The following is a 16,865-nucleotide window of genomic DNA, read 5'->3' on the forward strand; positions in this document are numbered from 1 at the left end:
GCAGAGTCTCCTCTGTAAATCGAACCGGTCGTACCTGTAAACCTGTCATGCAAACCATACATTCGCATACACAAGAATAAACTATAGAGCGGAAGCTAAACAAACTCAACATAACTTCGGGTCGAAACCCGAACCACAAAAAGAACTACAAAAGCCTCTTACACATCCATACAACTTATAAACAACTCTAAGTGTTATATATATACATATTCGGGTTCAGTTCTGCAATAACTACATAACTTATAAATAACGAAAATCCAATAAACGAAAACCAAAGAAAAAACACTGCTAGCCTCGTCAGACAAGATCACCGCCTGGATTACAACTCCGCCTCGAGGCTACATCAAAGCACCTGCACACTAACAACTGGTAGGGGGTCAGTACTCACCGACACGAGTTATTCTGGTAGAAGACCAATCCAAAACCCATCACGTTTTCAAAAGTTCATTTAATAAGTTGTAAACATCATGACAAAACGAGTTATCAAACCAGTTACCATATATACTATATACAAAACCATTTTCCTTAATCTAGCAAGCAATAACAGTGATTAGCTGCCCACCCATGGTGCGCTCCTAATAAGAGGAGAGTTCCTCAGGAGAGCCTAGCAGTAGCTCCAACCAGCCCTCCAGCTCCAACCAGCCTCAATCCAACCGTCAAGGTTAAACAAAAGTTCTGGGGACTTTTGAATTCACACTTTTGTTAATATCACATATTAACATGTGTATTTTTGTTAAATATTAGAGCTTACAGGCCTTACATGTTACATGTATACTTTTGTTACCTTTAAGTTTTTATGAGGAAGTAGTATTATTTCTGCAATTTTTCTACTTGTAAATATTTTTACATTGATGGGCTACCCGGTACCCGCAGGCAAACATGAAACCCGATCGAGTTCGTGTTTGTAAGCTGGACAAGTGGTTGATACCAAAAACCCGGCCTGATGAGGCCGATGTTTGTTTTTTTTTTTTTTTTTTGTTGAACTGGCCGATGTTTGTTAGTTTACTCTTAATTTGAGAGTCTGACCGGCCCGACCCAACCCTTTGAGTGCCCGATTCCCACCAATAGTGGTGGGTCAACATTTGTTTAGACCAGTCCGGCCTTTCTTTTGGTTGTCTTTTCCTCTGTTTCTCTCTCTAAAAACCCGTCTTAAAAGCTCAATTCTGAAGGTACAGTCACGAACTGTCTGAACCTAGAAAACGCGGAAATTAGAGAGAGAGAGAGAACTGAAGAGGAGAAATAGCTAGAAAGACGGTAAGATACTAACACGAAATGGGTAGTCAAAATTTTTTTTGGTTATCAGTTGCGCTTTTTTTTCGCAAATTTAGCAGTTCGATTTCCCTCACATGAAAGTGAACATATTCAATTTCTTTATTTGTTTCTTGATTTTTTTTTCCCCTTACAATGAAACCTGATTGTGTGACATTGGTGGCTTAGGGTTTAGGGTTTATGAACTTCAATGGTTGTGCTGATTTGCATGCCTGATGCTCTGATTAATTATAGATTGAACAACTCATCCTTTCTTTTGGAAGTTGGGGTTTTAGGCCATTTTATTCCAATTCTTCAAAGAAATGTTTTTTCTTAAAGTTCTCCTTTTTGCCTGTTGAAAAAACCTAATTGCCTGTGAAACTAATTCTTGATTACCATTTTATCTTCAAAGTCCAGTTTTTGCTTTGTATTATTATTGCTGTTGCTTTGAACAGGAGCTGGATTACTGGAGTAGTTCTGTGTTTCAGTATTTTGGTTTCTGTTTTTTTCGATCGCGTTAAAGAGGATCAATGGGGACTGGTGAAACAACACCTATCGTGCCTAAGCGGATACCTCCTACCCCGAAAGCTATTATACACCAGAAATTTGGTAATAGCGCCCGTTATGAGACAAAAGAAGTGAAGGAATCTTCTCAAAATGGATGCCCAGGGTTAGCTATTCCACAACAGGGCCCTTGCCTTTTTCGCTGTTGCTTGCACCTTCCAGAAATTTCTGTTACTTCAGAACCCTTTTCGAGGAAGAAGGATGCAGAGCAATCTGCTGCTAAGATGGCTATGGAAAAGGTGTGCTTTTACCTCTCCGTTTTGGTGTTATCTATTTTAGTTTTTTTCTACATTGTTTGCTTTAGGTTTCATGATGTGATTGAAGTACGTATTTCTTTTGGAATCATAAGCAACAACGACTTTCCACTTTGAGTTTTGAACCACCAAGTCTCTTTCATGGTTATGATCTTCTTGCAGCTAGGTATCCGTGTGTCGGCAGATAATCCTTCTGAACAAGAAGCATCAGATGAATTAGTTGCTCGTGTCTCTTATCTGTTTTCAAATGAGGTCAGTAAGTTTTGTGGTTTCAATAGACAAGTTACTACTAAGGAGGAGGCACATAACTTCCACAATTGTGCATACAGTTGTTTACTTGTTTTTGTGTGGCTAGTTTGGAGGATTTGAACATCTAGTTTTCGAACACAGGGTAGCTGCCAAATTTGCACATAAGGCTTTTACTTGGACAAAATGTTAGTTTTCTTAAGATACAACAACTGTATAGTAGCCATTGAGATTTTTGTATCCCATCACTCGTACATTTATACATAACCATCACCTTTGTTGATAATTTAATATCCTTTTCCAGTAAGGTTTTAATTGTAAGCTTATTTAAACGTCAGAGCGTCTAAAAGAGCATAAGTTTGTTATTTGTGCATCTAGATAACGAGTCAACAACGTGAAAGTTCAAACTCTTTGGGCTAGCATCTCAATTCAACATAAATACTCCAATCTAAATCTTTGAATTTGGTATGTTGTCTCAAGTGATTTGACTGAAATTGAAATCCCTACCACATAGCTGTAGTCTCTTGATTATAGACGTAGAAACACTTTTAACTTGTATGAGCAAAAAAGACAACATGGAAATATCATCAATCCCCTTTCCAATCGTCAGTTCTTTTTTTTGGACATTGAGTGAATCTGTATCGATAAAGAATAAAAGGGTACAAGGCTCGGTAGCTATGTTATATCATCATAGCGGCAGTGGTTTACGGAATCATTATATGATTTAGATTTGGCCCATCCCATATTTCTACTCCACTGAAAAAAACTATCGTCTATAAATGATATCAGAGTTCAGACCGGTATAATTGTTTTAACTGAAGTTGTTATAGCCCTCCAGCTACTCGTATTATTCCTCGTCTATATCTTAATACCATTGCTAGATGGCATGTCATGAAATATAACATTTTTTTTATTTCCCAACCTTATATATGAAGACCAGTACTCTGACCCTTTTATTCTATTATTTATTTTGTTAATGAAGTTTCTCTCGTCTCTTCACCCGCTGACTGGTCATTTAAGAGCTACGCTAGGAAGAGAAGGTGATCTTCATGGTCTCGTCCCTGTATCTATCCTTGCCGCATGTGATCAAAAGCTTAATAACTTATGCAAATCCATCAATCATAATGTGGAATTGAACCCCTTATTGAGCATGCCACTTATTCTGAGGGCAGCAAGATTATCTGGTTCTGTTGCCACTACTGAAGGTAAACATTGGATTTGGAGGCAAACACCATACTCTCCAGAGACTTTACAGGCAATTAACGAGAGTTCAACGGAAGTCATTCGCGTTGAAGCTATACGTATTCCATGCTCAATTGAGAAGTCTGTCCAACAGGTGTCTCTTAACATTTCTTCTTATGGGTATTACATGGATGCTATTGCCGAAGAACTCGTTGTTGAAGATACTTCTCATGTTTTGGTCTCTAGGTGGGTAGAAACGTATAAACTAAAGCTCCAAAGAGATTTTAATCTTCACTTAAATGTTCTAGTAGCTACTGTTTTAGGACCACTTAACTCAACCATTCAAGACGGAAAGAACCTAAGCTGTGCAAATTTGATGATACTTTGTAAATCTAATGAATAATGATTGAAACAACATTATTTGATTATATCATGTAGATTGTATGGGCAAAAACTATCTCCGTGATGGTGGCGTAGGCAACCAATCCTTGATACCTCTATTCTGTAAACATAAAGGGTGGGCCATAAAATGTCCAACAATTGCAAATTTTAGTTGTGCCAAGCTTTTACTAGGAAGTGGAGGTCTATGGCATGATTTCCAATCACCATTGATGTTAGCTTAATTCTTCCTTTTGAGGACGTACGCTTGATTTTAATCATAAATTTTCTTTGCAGGACCATTGGAAAGTCTTCTTCTGAAATGAGATTGTACTTTTCTTCTCTCAAGCTTCCTCTAAAATTGGACTCATCATCAGAAGACCTCTCACACAAAGGAGAAACCCTCAACGTGAGAGCTTCTTATTTTTCTGGGCAAGAAATTTATGGGGATGCATTATTGGCAACCATTGGATACACATGGAAATGTAGGGAGCTTTTTCATGAAGATGTAACACTCGGTGTCTATTACAGGTTTGTTTTCCACATATATCCATGCAGGATATTCTATCTACACAAATCTGTTTCACCTTTAGTTTGTTTTTATTAGGATGGGTTGTCAATTTGAGAAAATGTTTCTCACTGACATGATTCTGATCGTGTCGAAAGATAATCATATACAGGAGCCTGTTTGGAAATGTAATGTTTGATACTTTTGTGGTGTTGCTCACCTCACTGTTGCTTAATTGAACTTGACCAAGGAGGAAAGATATCAGGAAAAATAAGGAGCCTCAGTTGCCTTTACGTTTTACTATCGCTTTTCCTGATCGATGACTTTATATTGGCTGCAATCTATCTATATTTTCTATTTCTTGCTCTAAAGAGAGTGTCCTGAGGTTCTTATTCATGATAAAAATCCTTCTACAGGATGCTTGTTGGTAGACTTCCTAACGGAGGTTACAAGTTATCAAGAGATGCAATGATTGCAGCGGAGTTGCCTGTCGCATTCACTACACGTACGAACTGGAGGGGTTCCTTTCCTAGAGATCTCCTTTCTACATTCTGCCGTCAGCATTGGCTAGCGGAACCTGAATTCTCTGCAAATTGTGTGGACACTATTCAATCTCCGTCCAAGAAACAAAAAGTGCCTGAGAAACAGGTGCTATCAAAACTAGGTGCAGAAACAGAATGTACAAATGGAGGAACAGGTGATACTAATGGTGGAGATTTGGTGGGCTGTGGAGGCACCTTTAGTTGTAAAGCAAAGATACTGTCAAAAGGCCATGACTTGATTATCGAGTGTTCACCTACAGATTGTTACAGAAAGCAGAGTGATGCAGTACAGAATGCTGCCTTAAAGGTCCTTTTGTGGTTGAACCAGTATTTTAAGCGACTAGACATGCCTGTAGAGAAGTGGTCCTTTTCTGAAGAGGTGCTTGGCATTCGTGTTTATCCGAAGTTGCTATCAAAGGCATTTGGATTCTGTCTATCTGTATATACTCTTCAGCATACTAGTTCTCTGCCTAAATGTAGTTTACTGGGATCGAAATGCGTAGAACCTTTAGAGATGAAGCCGCAAACAAAAGAGTGTTTACCAAAGATCACAGGTCCTGAATTGGGTGTATCCCCATCAAACGGCTGTCTTGTTAGCATAAGTTATGCTATTTCTTTGGTGAGGGAAGGTGAACATATGAAAAAACCTCTTGAAAGTAGTACCGAGTTTGAATTTGAAATAGGAACTGGAGCAGTGATTCCTCAGCTTGAATCATGCGTCACTCAGATGTGTATGAGCCAATCTGCATGTTTTGTCACCGAGCTACCACATCACCTCTTAATCTTGGCTGCAGCTAATGATTCTGTTAAATATCTCCAACAGTTGTCTTCAGGTGGGTTTCCTTCCCTTCGATTTAATATCTCTCTTGACAATTCTTTTTTTCTTCCCTTTCATGTCATTTCTACTATTGACTTAGCACGGCAACCATAATCCTTTATGTATGGTGCACTGACAAGTATTGACATTGGATATGAAATGATTTATCAAGATATTGCTTTGAATTGATAACCCAATTTCCAAGAACTGCGTGAATATGATTTTCTTGGGGTTTACTTAAAAGTTCATGTTATTAATGGTAAACAAATGTCCACTCATAATCTCCAGAATGTTGTAGATCTCAGATCGATCTAACGAACCAAGAAGGCTCTGTTTTTCTCGGCTGACATTGGTTTGCCGAACCCTTGTAAAGTGCAGGTACTCTAGAATAAGATGTGAATCAAGCTATAAGCTATACTAACTCAGGTAGAATTTTATTTTAAGTCTCCATTCAGGCTCCAGCCAGGGCAAGGTCATTATGTTGCAGGTGGGCCTGTGAAAATGTTCATTTCGCACCCACGTTACTCGACTGCACAAAGTACTGCAGTGAGTCACTGACTCCGAAACCGTCCTAAAATCCTATTGCAGCATGACGTTCCAGTTTACAGTTCTTACTCTGTTATCATATCTCTATGTTGTACATCAGTTTGAGTTCTTTTTCTCTTGCAGAAAACTGTTTCTTGGAGTACTCCATAAATTTGTTGGGAGTAACAGAGCCCTTGGAGGATCGGATGGAGAAAGCTCTATTTAGCCCACCACTTTCCAAACAGCGGGTGGAGTATGCTCTTAGATACATTAATGAATCTTGTGCTGCAACATTGGTAATCTTTTTTTTTCCTGATAATTAACAATTTTGTTCTTTCAAGCTCTTCACGAGATAAATACTTACGTAACAAGTGTTATTTGCAAAAGCACATTCAAGCATAGAGATATGAGAAGCTGAATCTCCCAAGTGTATATTCTGATCATAACTGCACCGCTCGGACAAAATCCCGAAACTATAAATTGCAAAATTTTATAGGCAGAAGCGGAATTGAACTGTTGCCATGATCTCCCTGAAAGAGCCACTGATCAGAATATATATACTTGCCCTATCCTCTACACACGTTCATTACTTCTTCGCACAGCTCATCTGTCTAACCAATTGATTTTCTATTTTTTTATATAACCAAGTGTGTTGACATTCTGTTTAAATTAACAGGTTGATTTTGGGTGCGGATCGGGTGCTCTATTGGATTCTCTATTGGATTATCCAACTTCCCTTGAGAAGATCGTTGGTGTGGACATCTCACGAAAGAGCCTCAGCCGTGCAGCAAAGGTCTGTACTGTTGTTTAACCTAAATATCTTCTTAAGTTATTATCGAGTTTATTCATCTGCAAATATTTTGTTTCATTAATTTGGACTCCAAGAGTGAAAAGGCTATTTGCCCTGCATGTAGAGATGCACAAGGCTGGATGCTGTTATTAGTTTTCCTGTTATTCAGAAATCATGCTTTTGCCAGGTGTAACTGTGATAAGGACCAGTTTTTATCGTCTTTTTACCATTATATCTTTCTTAAGACATTCGTTAGTATGATCCCTATATCTGAATATTGGGTATGACCCTGCTCAATGAAAGGATGTCTTCTTTTCCCTTTATGACATCACCTGCCATGAAAAGTTTTACCTTAAGACATTCGTGAGTATGACCTCTATATCTGAATATTGTCTGGAACTGCAGGTTCTTCATACGAAACTGAATGCAAAATCGGACCCAGATACACCAAATTCAAAAATTAAATCAGCCTTTCTATATGATGGCTCCATTACAGTTTTTGACTCTAGGCTGTATGGATACGATATTGGTACCTGCTTAGAGGTATGATATTCTCTTTCTATGCATTGCATGTAATACACTCATGTTGTGTTTCAGATAGACTTCCTAAACATAACGGTAATACATGTCACCTACTAGTTATTAATTATACTACTCACTGAGTTAAAGTGAAGGGTCAAGGTAGGACTAACGGAATTAATGTTGACTATTAGATACCGGTTTTGATGACTAGAGATCCCATGTTGATCTCCGAAATCTGCATTATTGATGGTCTATTCTTCCATCCTCGGGGACGACCTAAACTTTTTTGTTTCCTTAGATTTTGGAAGATGCATAGTTTTATTCTTGTGCAGGTAATTGAGCATATGGAGGAAGATGAAGCATGTAAATTTGGAAATATCGTATTGAGTACTTTCTGCCCAAGGATTCTGATTGTATCTACTCCAAATTATGAATACAACCCAATACTTCAGAAGTCTACTATGTCTAACCAAGACGAAGATACAGACGGGAAGAATTCATCTCTACCATGCAAATTCCGTAACCATGATCACAAGTTTGAGTGGACCCGAGATCAGTTTAATTCCTGGGCTTCTGACCTAGCGGAAAGACATGATTATACAGTTGAGTTCAGTGGAGTAGGTGGCTGTGGTGACACTGAACCAGGGTTTGCCTCTCAGATTGCTGTTTTCAGGCAACGCCGTGACCGTAGCTTGACACATGGGGATTTGGCTGACCACCATTACGAAGTTATATGGGAGTGGAATGGAATAGCAGTTAATTGATATTCACTCTTTTTTAGAAACTCTAACCTAAGTTGACACAGTTCTTAGACCAGAAGCCCTTTGAGGTTGTTATGCTAGTTATTTAGATAATATTATTTTGAAATCCCCCTTTTGCTTTAAAAGATCTACTAAGCTTATAGATGACAGTATGTGGGCTTGCGATAGAAGTAATCTGCTTTCTGTAGTAAATCTCAGTATTTTTACGTGTAAATTTTGGGGATAATGCAGATGACATGAAAGCTCAATTTTGGGAATTTATACTCTATCCGTGTTTTTTGGCTGACGGGAAAGCAGCTGTTATTAATGCAAACAACAATGAGAAAGGCAAGCTATCCATTTGTTAAGAATATCTACGGATGTTAACACTTGGTTGCCCAAGTGATTGACACTGTTGACATAGACTCCAAAATCGTGGAGGTCTCATGTTCTTCCAGAAGAGGTGGAATTCATAGTTAGATTAACGGTATAAATAATAATAATAATAAGTTTGTCAGACTTTAGTCTCTATGTTGTTGGGCCTATCATTTTATTTTTTGTGAGAAATTGACTATGATCTACATTAGTCATTACAAGACAAGAATAAAGGGTGTTAGCGGACTAATAAGAATGATCTCAAATTAGGATAAAAGGTGGTATTAGTGGCCAATTAAACTCTTTGACGAACTGGGCACATTACACTTGTCACTGTGTTACTAGTTCTTAACTAATTTAAAACATGCCTGTCCACCCTGGGATCCGCTCTTGTGTGGTGTGTGTGTGTGCGCGTGAGCAGTCTGAGGAACACATGGTTCCGATGTGTTGAAAAGTTTCCAAGAGTTTGATTGTCGTAGTAAAATAATGATATGTGGATAACAATTGAATCTCAAATACAGAGCCTAACAAGGGTTTTGAGAAATCACCAAGGGCTATATCACAAAAATCCTCAAAGGGACGCACATGAAGTAGGCAAAGTAGTGGCAAACTTTTTACAGGATACTTAGATATGATTAACGCTGGTGTATGGAGTCATCCCAGATAGTTGTTGCGTAGGCACTAGATACATACAAACAACATAGTAAGGCCATAAAACAAAGCACTTTAAAAGGGATAGATAAATTAGAGTTATGTCAAATCCTAAGTCACTTGGGGATATGGATATAACAATGGTGAAACAAAGAGTTAAAATTGCATCATGTGAATGGTGCTAAAACACTAAGTAAATGAGTTAAGACATGGTAAAACCCTACCTGGATGACTGGATATCCTACGATCTAGGTTCAAAAAGCAACTGAAGCTATATCCTAACTCGTCAATGACACTGAAATAGATTTTCATCTCTTACTCATTCCTAGGATGAAATCAGTGTTGCATGCATTATAGAGGTTAAGGGTATAGCAGGATACCTTTATAAGTTCATTTTTTTCTCTCCTTGTTCACAAAAATCTTTTATATGTTTTTCTCCCCTGTACACTATCGCTTCTGCAAATTTGAAATTTGGATGTCTTTCCGGGTGATTGGATTTTGAATTTCAAGAAGGTCTGCTCTAATAAAGTCGAAACGTTGTTGTTGGAAGTCAAACAAGTTTTACTCGTCGGATCTTGAGAAGCTGGTAAAAACAATTTTCTTGAGTATTCACTTGCATAAAAAGGCTCGAAATGGAAAGTCTTTTCAAGATCCACAACAATGGCGTCTAGGGTTTCTTTGAAGATGAGAGGATTGTGTGTGAAATGAACATAGACATCCGACGAAAGATCAGTTATTAGGGAGACAAATATCATTCTTGGTCTGCAAGAAAAATAATGCGACATTTTATTTTCTTGCAGAAAGCACGTCGATTACCATTTCTTGAGATAATGGTGAATCAAAATCTACAGAGCCAAAACCAGAAATCTTTCTATCAAAGTTTAATGTCAACAAAAGATTATTGGACGGAGCAATAGGTTGCAGAAATTATCTAGAAGCACAAAGGTAATAGAGTCCTCAATGAATGTCGGGATAGGATGTAATATCGATTGTTGTCCCTTTGCGACCCTGTGACAAGCCGCCAGTCGCCAGTTATCCTTATATTCTCGTACACCTCTGAAACCTGAGAGGTCGTGAGTTCAATTCCAGAGGGTTTATGTGTATTTCATACAAAAAACCGATGTCATTTATGATGTGATAAGTACGATAACCGTCAAATTTTAAACCCTTACAAGAACGAGCCTAAAGTTCAAATAAACTACGGGCCTAAAACCCAACCAAACTACTTTATTTATTATATATTTTTTAATAAATCAACCATGGATTTCACCTCAACCAACCTGAGACTTCTAGAATTTTAGAGTATATGCACTACCAACTGAGCTGTCAGTCAGTCCGTTGTTGGCTGTGTGTGCTCCCTTAAGAAAACAAAACTTACTAGTCGAAGCCTTTGAAACATCCCATACCATCTTTCCTCATATAACTTCCCGGCCCAAAATTGTTTTTTGCCCGGACAAAAATATCACTCCCCCTTTGTGCGTAAGGAAGAAAGTATATGTAGTGACATTCTCTCTTATCTCCCCATTTTACGAAATTCTCCTGTTCGAATTCGGAAGTCTTCTGTTTAACTCTAAACCAGGGACTAGGAGGTTTTGAGCAGCTCTCATAAACTACTGTATTTGTATGATTCTCCTCTCAATTTCTCTTTCACTTTTGTAGTTCAAGTTGAAAAATGTGGTTTCTTCACCATTTTTAAGGTCAAATTGATATATTGAGAAGTTATTATGGAGATAACGTTGATGCATAATCAAATTAGTATCTGTTGTTTGGAAAGGAGTCAGATTTTGTGTCCAAATTATTGTACCAATCCTTATTCCCTACATGGGTTTTTGATTCCTAAGAAACCCATTTCTGGGATTTCATTAAACACAAAAAGGGTTAAAGAAAGTTGGAGTTTTAGTGTGGGAAGAAGACCTAAATGTGGAAAAATCAATGCTTTGTTGAAGGTAGAATCTAATGATAATGGTTCAAGTAATAAGGGGAATGCTGTGGATAAGGACTTTAAATTCCAGCCTTCATTTGATGAGTATTTGAAAGCTATGGAGTCTGTTAAGACTTGTAGGGAGAATAGTCCTACTCGAGATGACGATGAAAATCATCCGAGGAAGAAATCAACGTCAAAGCGCATTTGGAAGCCACCAATTGCTGAAGAAGATCAGGAGAAGTCCACTTTAGAGGAGCATGCTTTTAAAGTAAAAAAGCCTGAATTCCTTGGTGGAGATAGATTACCTGAAAATTCTAGTCTAAAGACTGTTCAAGAAGGCCGTGGTAGAGGTAAATTAGGTTTTAGAGATAGAGGACATCGTACTTTAAATGGTGAAAGTAAACGGGCAGGTAAAGTTGGTTTCACAGAGAAGGGTGGTGTAGAAAGTGCATGGGATTCTGTTCAACATAAATTGATTTTCGACGAGAATAATGAAAATTCAGAGGTTAGTAGAGGATCTAGAGAGAACAATGGCAAGTGGAATTCAGAGGGAACGAATGGAAGATGGTCTAATGATCACAATAGAAGGGTAGACCAGGAGAAGGACTCTGGGTTTTCCAAGTCGAAGCATAGTATTTATTCAAGAAAACGTGATAGCGATGAGAAATATGATGTTAAAAGCTTCAAAAGTAACGAGGATGATGAAGGTGGAAAATTGAGTCGGAATATAAATACTAGAGAAATGCAGGGAAAGCATGTGATGAAAGATGAGTTCCAGGTAAAAGCTCGTGCAAGTTATGCAATTCAGTCATCAACAGAAGTTTCTCACTTTAGAAAGAGTGGGGTTGGGAATTTTGAAGTTCATAGAACTAGTGTCGATAAGATGGTAGCTGAGCACAAGATTGGTACCTACTTGGATAAGAAGAAATTCGATGGACATGCCATTGAAAGGGAGCCGGGTGAGACTAGCAGCAACAGAATGAGGAAAAACGAGCACTTTGAAAGAAGTAATTTTGGGAGGAAGACAGATGCCACTGAGATTAATAGCAGCATTGAAAGGAGACAGTCTTATGACAACCAAATGCCTTTCAAGTTGAAAAATGTTTCGGAAATAGAGCAACAGGATCGTAGAAACAGGGACACATATTTAAGATTGGATAGTAGAAAAATTCAAGTTGATGACACTAGGCATGCAAATCCAGTAATAAGTGGAAAATCCATAAGAGGAAACATAGATTTTGTGAATGATGATGATGATGAGAGCGATGTCGAGATGGAAAGAGCTGCTTTTAAGTCATTTGAGGTATTCACTGATGTTAGAGGTATGCCACGAGTCTCGCGGATGGAAATGGAAGAAAGAATCCAGCATCTAGCAAAGTGGTAAGCCTTATTTAACTCCTCGATATTCATGTATCTTTTATTTGATGGCTAAATGCTAATTGTGTCTCCTGATGATAATTCTGCTCCGCCATGATTAGTTTTAACTTTTGAAGTAGTTTTACATAGTATCAGGACTGAAGAACAATGGCATGTGTCACTGCCAATAATTACCTTCAATTTTTGTAGTAGCATTGTTAGCTTCTGTGAAAACAGATGTTGTTTTCAATCGCTCTTTTGTGGGGATTATTTCATTTGTTGGCATCTATATGTCACAAGAACTTATCTTGATTTGCTTCAGTAGCTTTTACCGCTTTGATTTCTCACTAGAGACCTCCTATAAGGAGTAGAATTGAAGCTAAGTTTTGTTGCTGCCCTAGATGCTTTGTCTGCCTTTATATTTGAGAAACCCAGGTCTCTGTGGACAGATTTTCTTTTAGAATGATAAACTGTGCTCCTATATGCTGGACTATTTTTACCTTCAAGTGTCTATTTATTTGAAGTTGCAGATCATTTGCTTCCTTCTATATACTTGTTTACTTATTCATCATGGGGGATTCATTTACTTCAAATATTTCTCTTTTCAAGGTTGAATGGCGCAGACATTGATTTACCCGAGTGGATGTTCTCTAAGATGATGCGCAGTGCACAAATCAAATTCACAGATAATACCATTTTGAGGGTTATCCAGGTATTAGGTACATTTGGGAACTGGAGACGTGTGCTACAAGTGATAGAGTGGTTTCAATCACGTGAGCGTTTCAAGTCCCACAAGAGCAGGCAAACTTCTTCTGCTTTACCTTAATCAGAATAAAATCCTAGCAGTATAGTACTTTTACGGGTTGCAAATTATATACATTATACAATGGCCTCTGGCATAGACGCACATTTCGCTGGATCATAAGAATCGTTTCCCACCCGAACAAAATATTGAGGGTGGAAAGCATATACTTGATCTGTATGGTCCTAATAGCATTTTGCTCGGGCGACTTGTGCTAGGGGTATGCAAGTATGCCCACAGATCATTTATATCCTTGCTTAACTTGTACCCCTGGCCATTGTTTCGATGTTCGTTTTATTTAGATTTTACAAATCTTTGATTCTATTTTATAGTTTTGCATCTTTCCCTTTTTAGCTTTGCAAGTCTATTAGGGCTTAACTAGTTCGCTAGTCAACTGGATATGCACTAACCCTCTTTGTGCTTCAGGTATATTTACACTGCGGCTCTTGATGTACTTGGCAAGGCAAAGAGACCAGTCGAGGCACTCAATGTATTTCATGCCATGCGGGTAATGCAGATATATAAACCCGTTGAATGTTTTCTTTTTCTAATATATACCTTATTATTACTTACTAGACTCACTATTTGGTGCTATTGCCAGCAAGAACTATCGTCGTATCCCGACCTTGCAGCTTATCATTGTATAGCTGTCACTCTTGGACAAGCAGGACATATGAAGGAACTCTTAGATGTAATAGATTGTATGCGATCTCTTCCGGAAAAGAAGTTCAAATTAGGGGTCCTCGATAAGTGGGATCCGCGACTGGAACCAGATCTTGTTATTTACAATGCTGTGAGTAATTCTTGAATACCCTTTAGGAGTTCATCATCGAAACTCAAAATCCTGCTATAACCAGTGACATATGGCACAAAAATAGGTGGTACTGTTTGATATACGTTATTGCCCATACCAATAATTTGGATGGTAGAAATGCTTCAGAAATGCAGACCTGAACTCGGAATATGTGTTCCTTTGATCTTGAGGATAACTATTGACGAAGGAAACGTATCAAAACTTATCAAAAGCAGCAGATATATACTAAATTACATGTCACCATCTATCCAATTTTCGCCTTTTAGTTTTCAATTTTCAACTGGTACCATAATTCCTCAAAAATGTAGGTTTTAAATGCTTGTATTCGACGTAAACAATGGGAAGGAGCATTTTGGGTATTGCAACAACTAAAAGAACAAAGCCTCCATCCTTCAAGCACAACATATGGTCTTCTAATGGAGGTAGCAACCACCTTCTCAAGCTATTCATTTACTAACACTTTTATGTCAATTTAAACATCATCATGCCAATAAAGTTTGGGTTTTTGCCCCTGTAACTTTGCATTTTATTTCTTGATTCTTTCATCACGTCAATCACTTGCATCTATGTATTTGACATGAATTTCGATTGCTCAACCATTTGAATATAACAGATGATCCTAACAGTGGACTAATATCATAATTGTTAATAATGCTTTAACAGGTTATGTTAGCTTGTGAAAAGTACAACTTGGTTCACGAGTTCTTCAGAAAAGTCGAAAAATCGTCAAGTCCAAATTCTTTAAACTACAAAGGTATCTGAGCAAGCTGTCGTTTCTAAAATGGGGTCGGTAATTTATATATTTGTTATCTAAAAGCTTCTTAAAAATTGCTCCATTTTCTACAGTTCTTGTGAATACACTTTGGAAAGAAGGTAAGACAGATGAAGCTGTGGTCGCAGTCGAAGACATGGAAAGAAGAGGAATCGTGGGTTCCGCAAGTCTTTACTACGATCTTGCCCGTTGCCTCTGCAGTGCAGGAAGATGCCAAGAAGCATTGAATCAGGTCTCTTTCATACTTATCTTCTTAATTTCCTCTATATTTCTAAAGTTTCCCAAACTGCAGCAGACCGATTACATTCCTGTAAAGGACAAAGACTGATTTGTTTCTTCCATTTTCGTCTTTCATAAAGTTTATACTACAAAAGTACTGAATAAAAGAAATTTATCTTATATTAACTATTTATGGCCAGTAATATTTCTCTTGCAGATCGACAAGATATGTAAAGTTGCAACTAAACCTCTTGTTGTGACGTACACGGGATTGATTCAAGCTTGTTTAACTTCGGGAAATGTCGAAGATGCTTCATATATCTTTGAACAAATGCACAAGTTTTGTTCTCCCAATGTCGTGACTTATAACATAATGCTGAAAGGTTACCTTGATCATGGGTTGTTCGAAAAAGCAAAAGATTTGTTTCAACGTATGTTGGATGATAGCATGCAAATTTCGACCAACGCTGATTACAGAGAAAAAGTATTACCAGATAATTACACGTTCAATACCATGTTAGACAGTTGTGTTTCAGAAAAGAAATGGGATGATTTCAGTTACGTGTATCAGCGAATGCTTCATCAGGGATGCCACTTTAACACGAAACGTCACCTCCGAATGGTCTTGGAGGCTTGTAGAGCTGGAAAGGTAATTCCCCAGTCACTTACCGTGTAATCTAGTAAAAAAATATAATGGATGTCTATAACGGAGAATACTAAAATAGGAAATATTTTGTTCGAGAATAGCTGAAAATGGCAAGATCTTGGTCATTTAGGTGGATATATTTCGAAACTTTGTACCATGGTTATAAAGATGAACTTCTCTCTTTCTTTTTGATACTCATTATTAGATCTACTCTAAGTTGTTGCATCTCTTATTAGTATGAATTTGCTGATACTTTTCTTTTGATGAAAAACTGTTCAGGGAGAGTTACTGGATACAACTTGGAAGTACTTGAAAAAAGGCAGTAGAGTTCCACCGGCTCCAATGGTTAAAGAAAGATTTTTAATGAAACTGGAGGAAGACGACATTGCTGGAGCCATCTACTGCATTACGAATCAGCAAACGACGAACGAATTGAATCACGCTTTCTCTGAGAAGGCTTGGTTTGATTTACTCAAGACTAATTCAAGTAGATTTCAGAAAAATACTCTTATTAGGTTGACAGATAATCTGAATAACATAATTGTTGGGAATGATCAACCACATCCAATACTTCAAAATCTAATAACTTCATGCAGAAAATTCGTCCAGACATTCACTACAAAAACAGACATTGATCTGTTACAGAATGAACCAACACTTATTACTGAATCAAATACAAAGTTATAGTCTGTACAAATACTTTGTTTTGATCGTTTAGTTCATTTAATACCGAAAAAAAGTGAATGATTTGTATGTAGTTTCTGTGTTTAAGCATTTGATTCAAGTAACATGTAAGTTCACTAATCTGTTTCTGCAAGACTGTATTTAGGCTGCTGCTTTGGGGAGGGAGGAAATCGTTGCGGAAACGGAAAGTTTATAGAGAAGAGATGAAATTTATCTGATTTATCAGGAACAAATGTTTAGGGGACACTCATTCTAATTTTACTTCTTTTTGCAAAAGCACCCCCATGATCATCACCACTGACCACA

At 37.7% G+C, this 16,865-nt stretch overlaps 2 protein-coding genes across 3 annotated transcripts; both read left to right on the forward strand.

Moving 5' to 3' along the window:
* Positions 1–865: 865 nt before the first annotated feature.
* HEN1 (double-stranded RNA binding protein-related / DsRBD protein-like protein) lies at positions 866–8,603 on the forward strand. 2 transcript variants are annotated; one of them, XM_086645124.1, is made up of 10 exons: positions 866–1,254; positions 1,704–2,051; positions 2,229–2,318; positions 3,295–3,740; positions 4,170–4,403; positions 4,797–5,755; positions 6,409–6,560; positions 6,941–7,057; positions 7,460–7,597; positions 7,909–8,603. In XM_086645124.1, exons 2-10 carry the CDS (start codon positions 1,779–1,781, stop codon positions 8,338–8,340), a joined length of 2,841 nt encoding a protein of 946 aa, XP_086501250.1. In that variant the 5' UTR covers positions 866–1,254; positions 1,704–1,778; the 3' UTR covers positions 8,341–8,603. The 2 variants fall into 2 exon arrangements, with proteins under 2 accessions (XP_086501250.1, XP_086501251.1); XM_086645125.1 differs by having other exon boundaries at positions 1,111–1,276; positions 1,666–2,051.
* A 2,072-nt stretch (positions 8,604–10,675) lies between these two features.
* Positions 10,676–16,679, forward strand: EMB2279 (pentatricopeptide (PPR) repeat-containing protein). Its single transcript, XM_086645123.1, has 9 exons — positions 10,676–12,646; positions 13,232–13,423; positions 13,851–13,932; positions 14,026–14,217; positions 14,547–14,660; positions 14,902–14,992; positions 15,085–15,242; positions 15,447–15,878; positions 16,155–16,679. The coding sequence occupies exons 1-9, from the start codon at positions 11,067–11,069 to the stop codon at positions 16,560–16,562; spliced, it is 3,249 nt and encodes a 1,082-aa protein (XP_086501249.1). The 5' UTR covers positions 10,676–11,066; the 3' UTR covers positions 16,563–16,679.
* The last annotated feature ends 186 nt before the right edge of the window (positions 16,680–16,865 follow it).

This window comes from Eschscholzia californica, unplaced genomic scaffold, assembly GCF_041429995.1.
Source record: "Eschscholzia californica isolate CP2 unplaced genomic scaffold, dmEscCali1.0.p SCAF_6, whole genome shotgun sequence".
Classification (NCBI taxonomy): domain Eukaryota; kingdom Viridiplantae; phylum Streptophyta; class Magnoliopsida; order Ranunculales; family Papaveraceae; genus Eschscholzia; species Eschscholzia californica.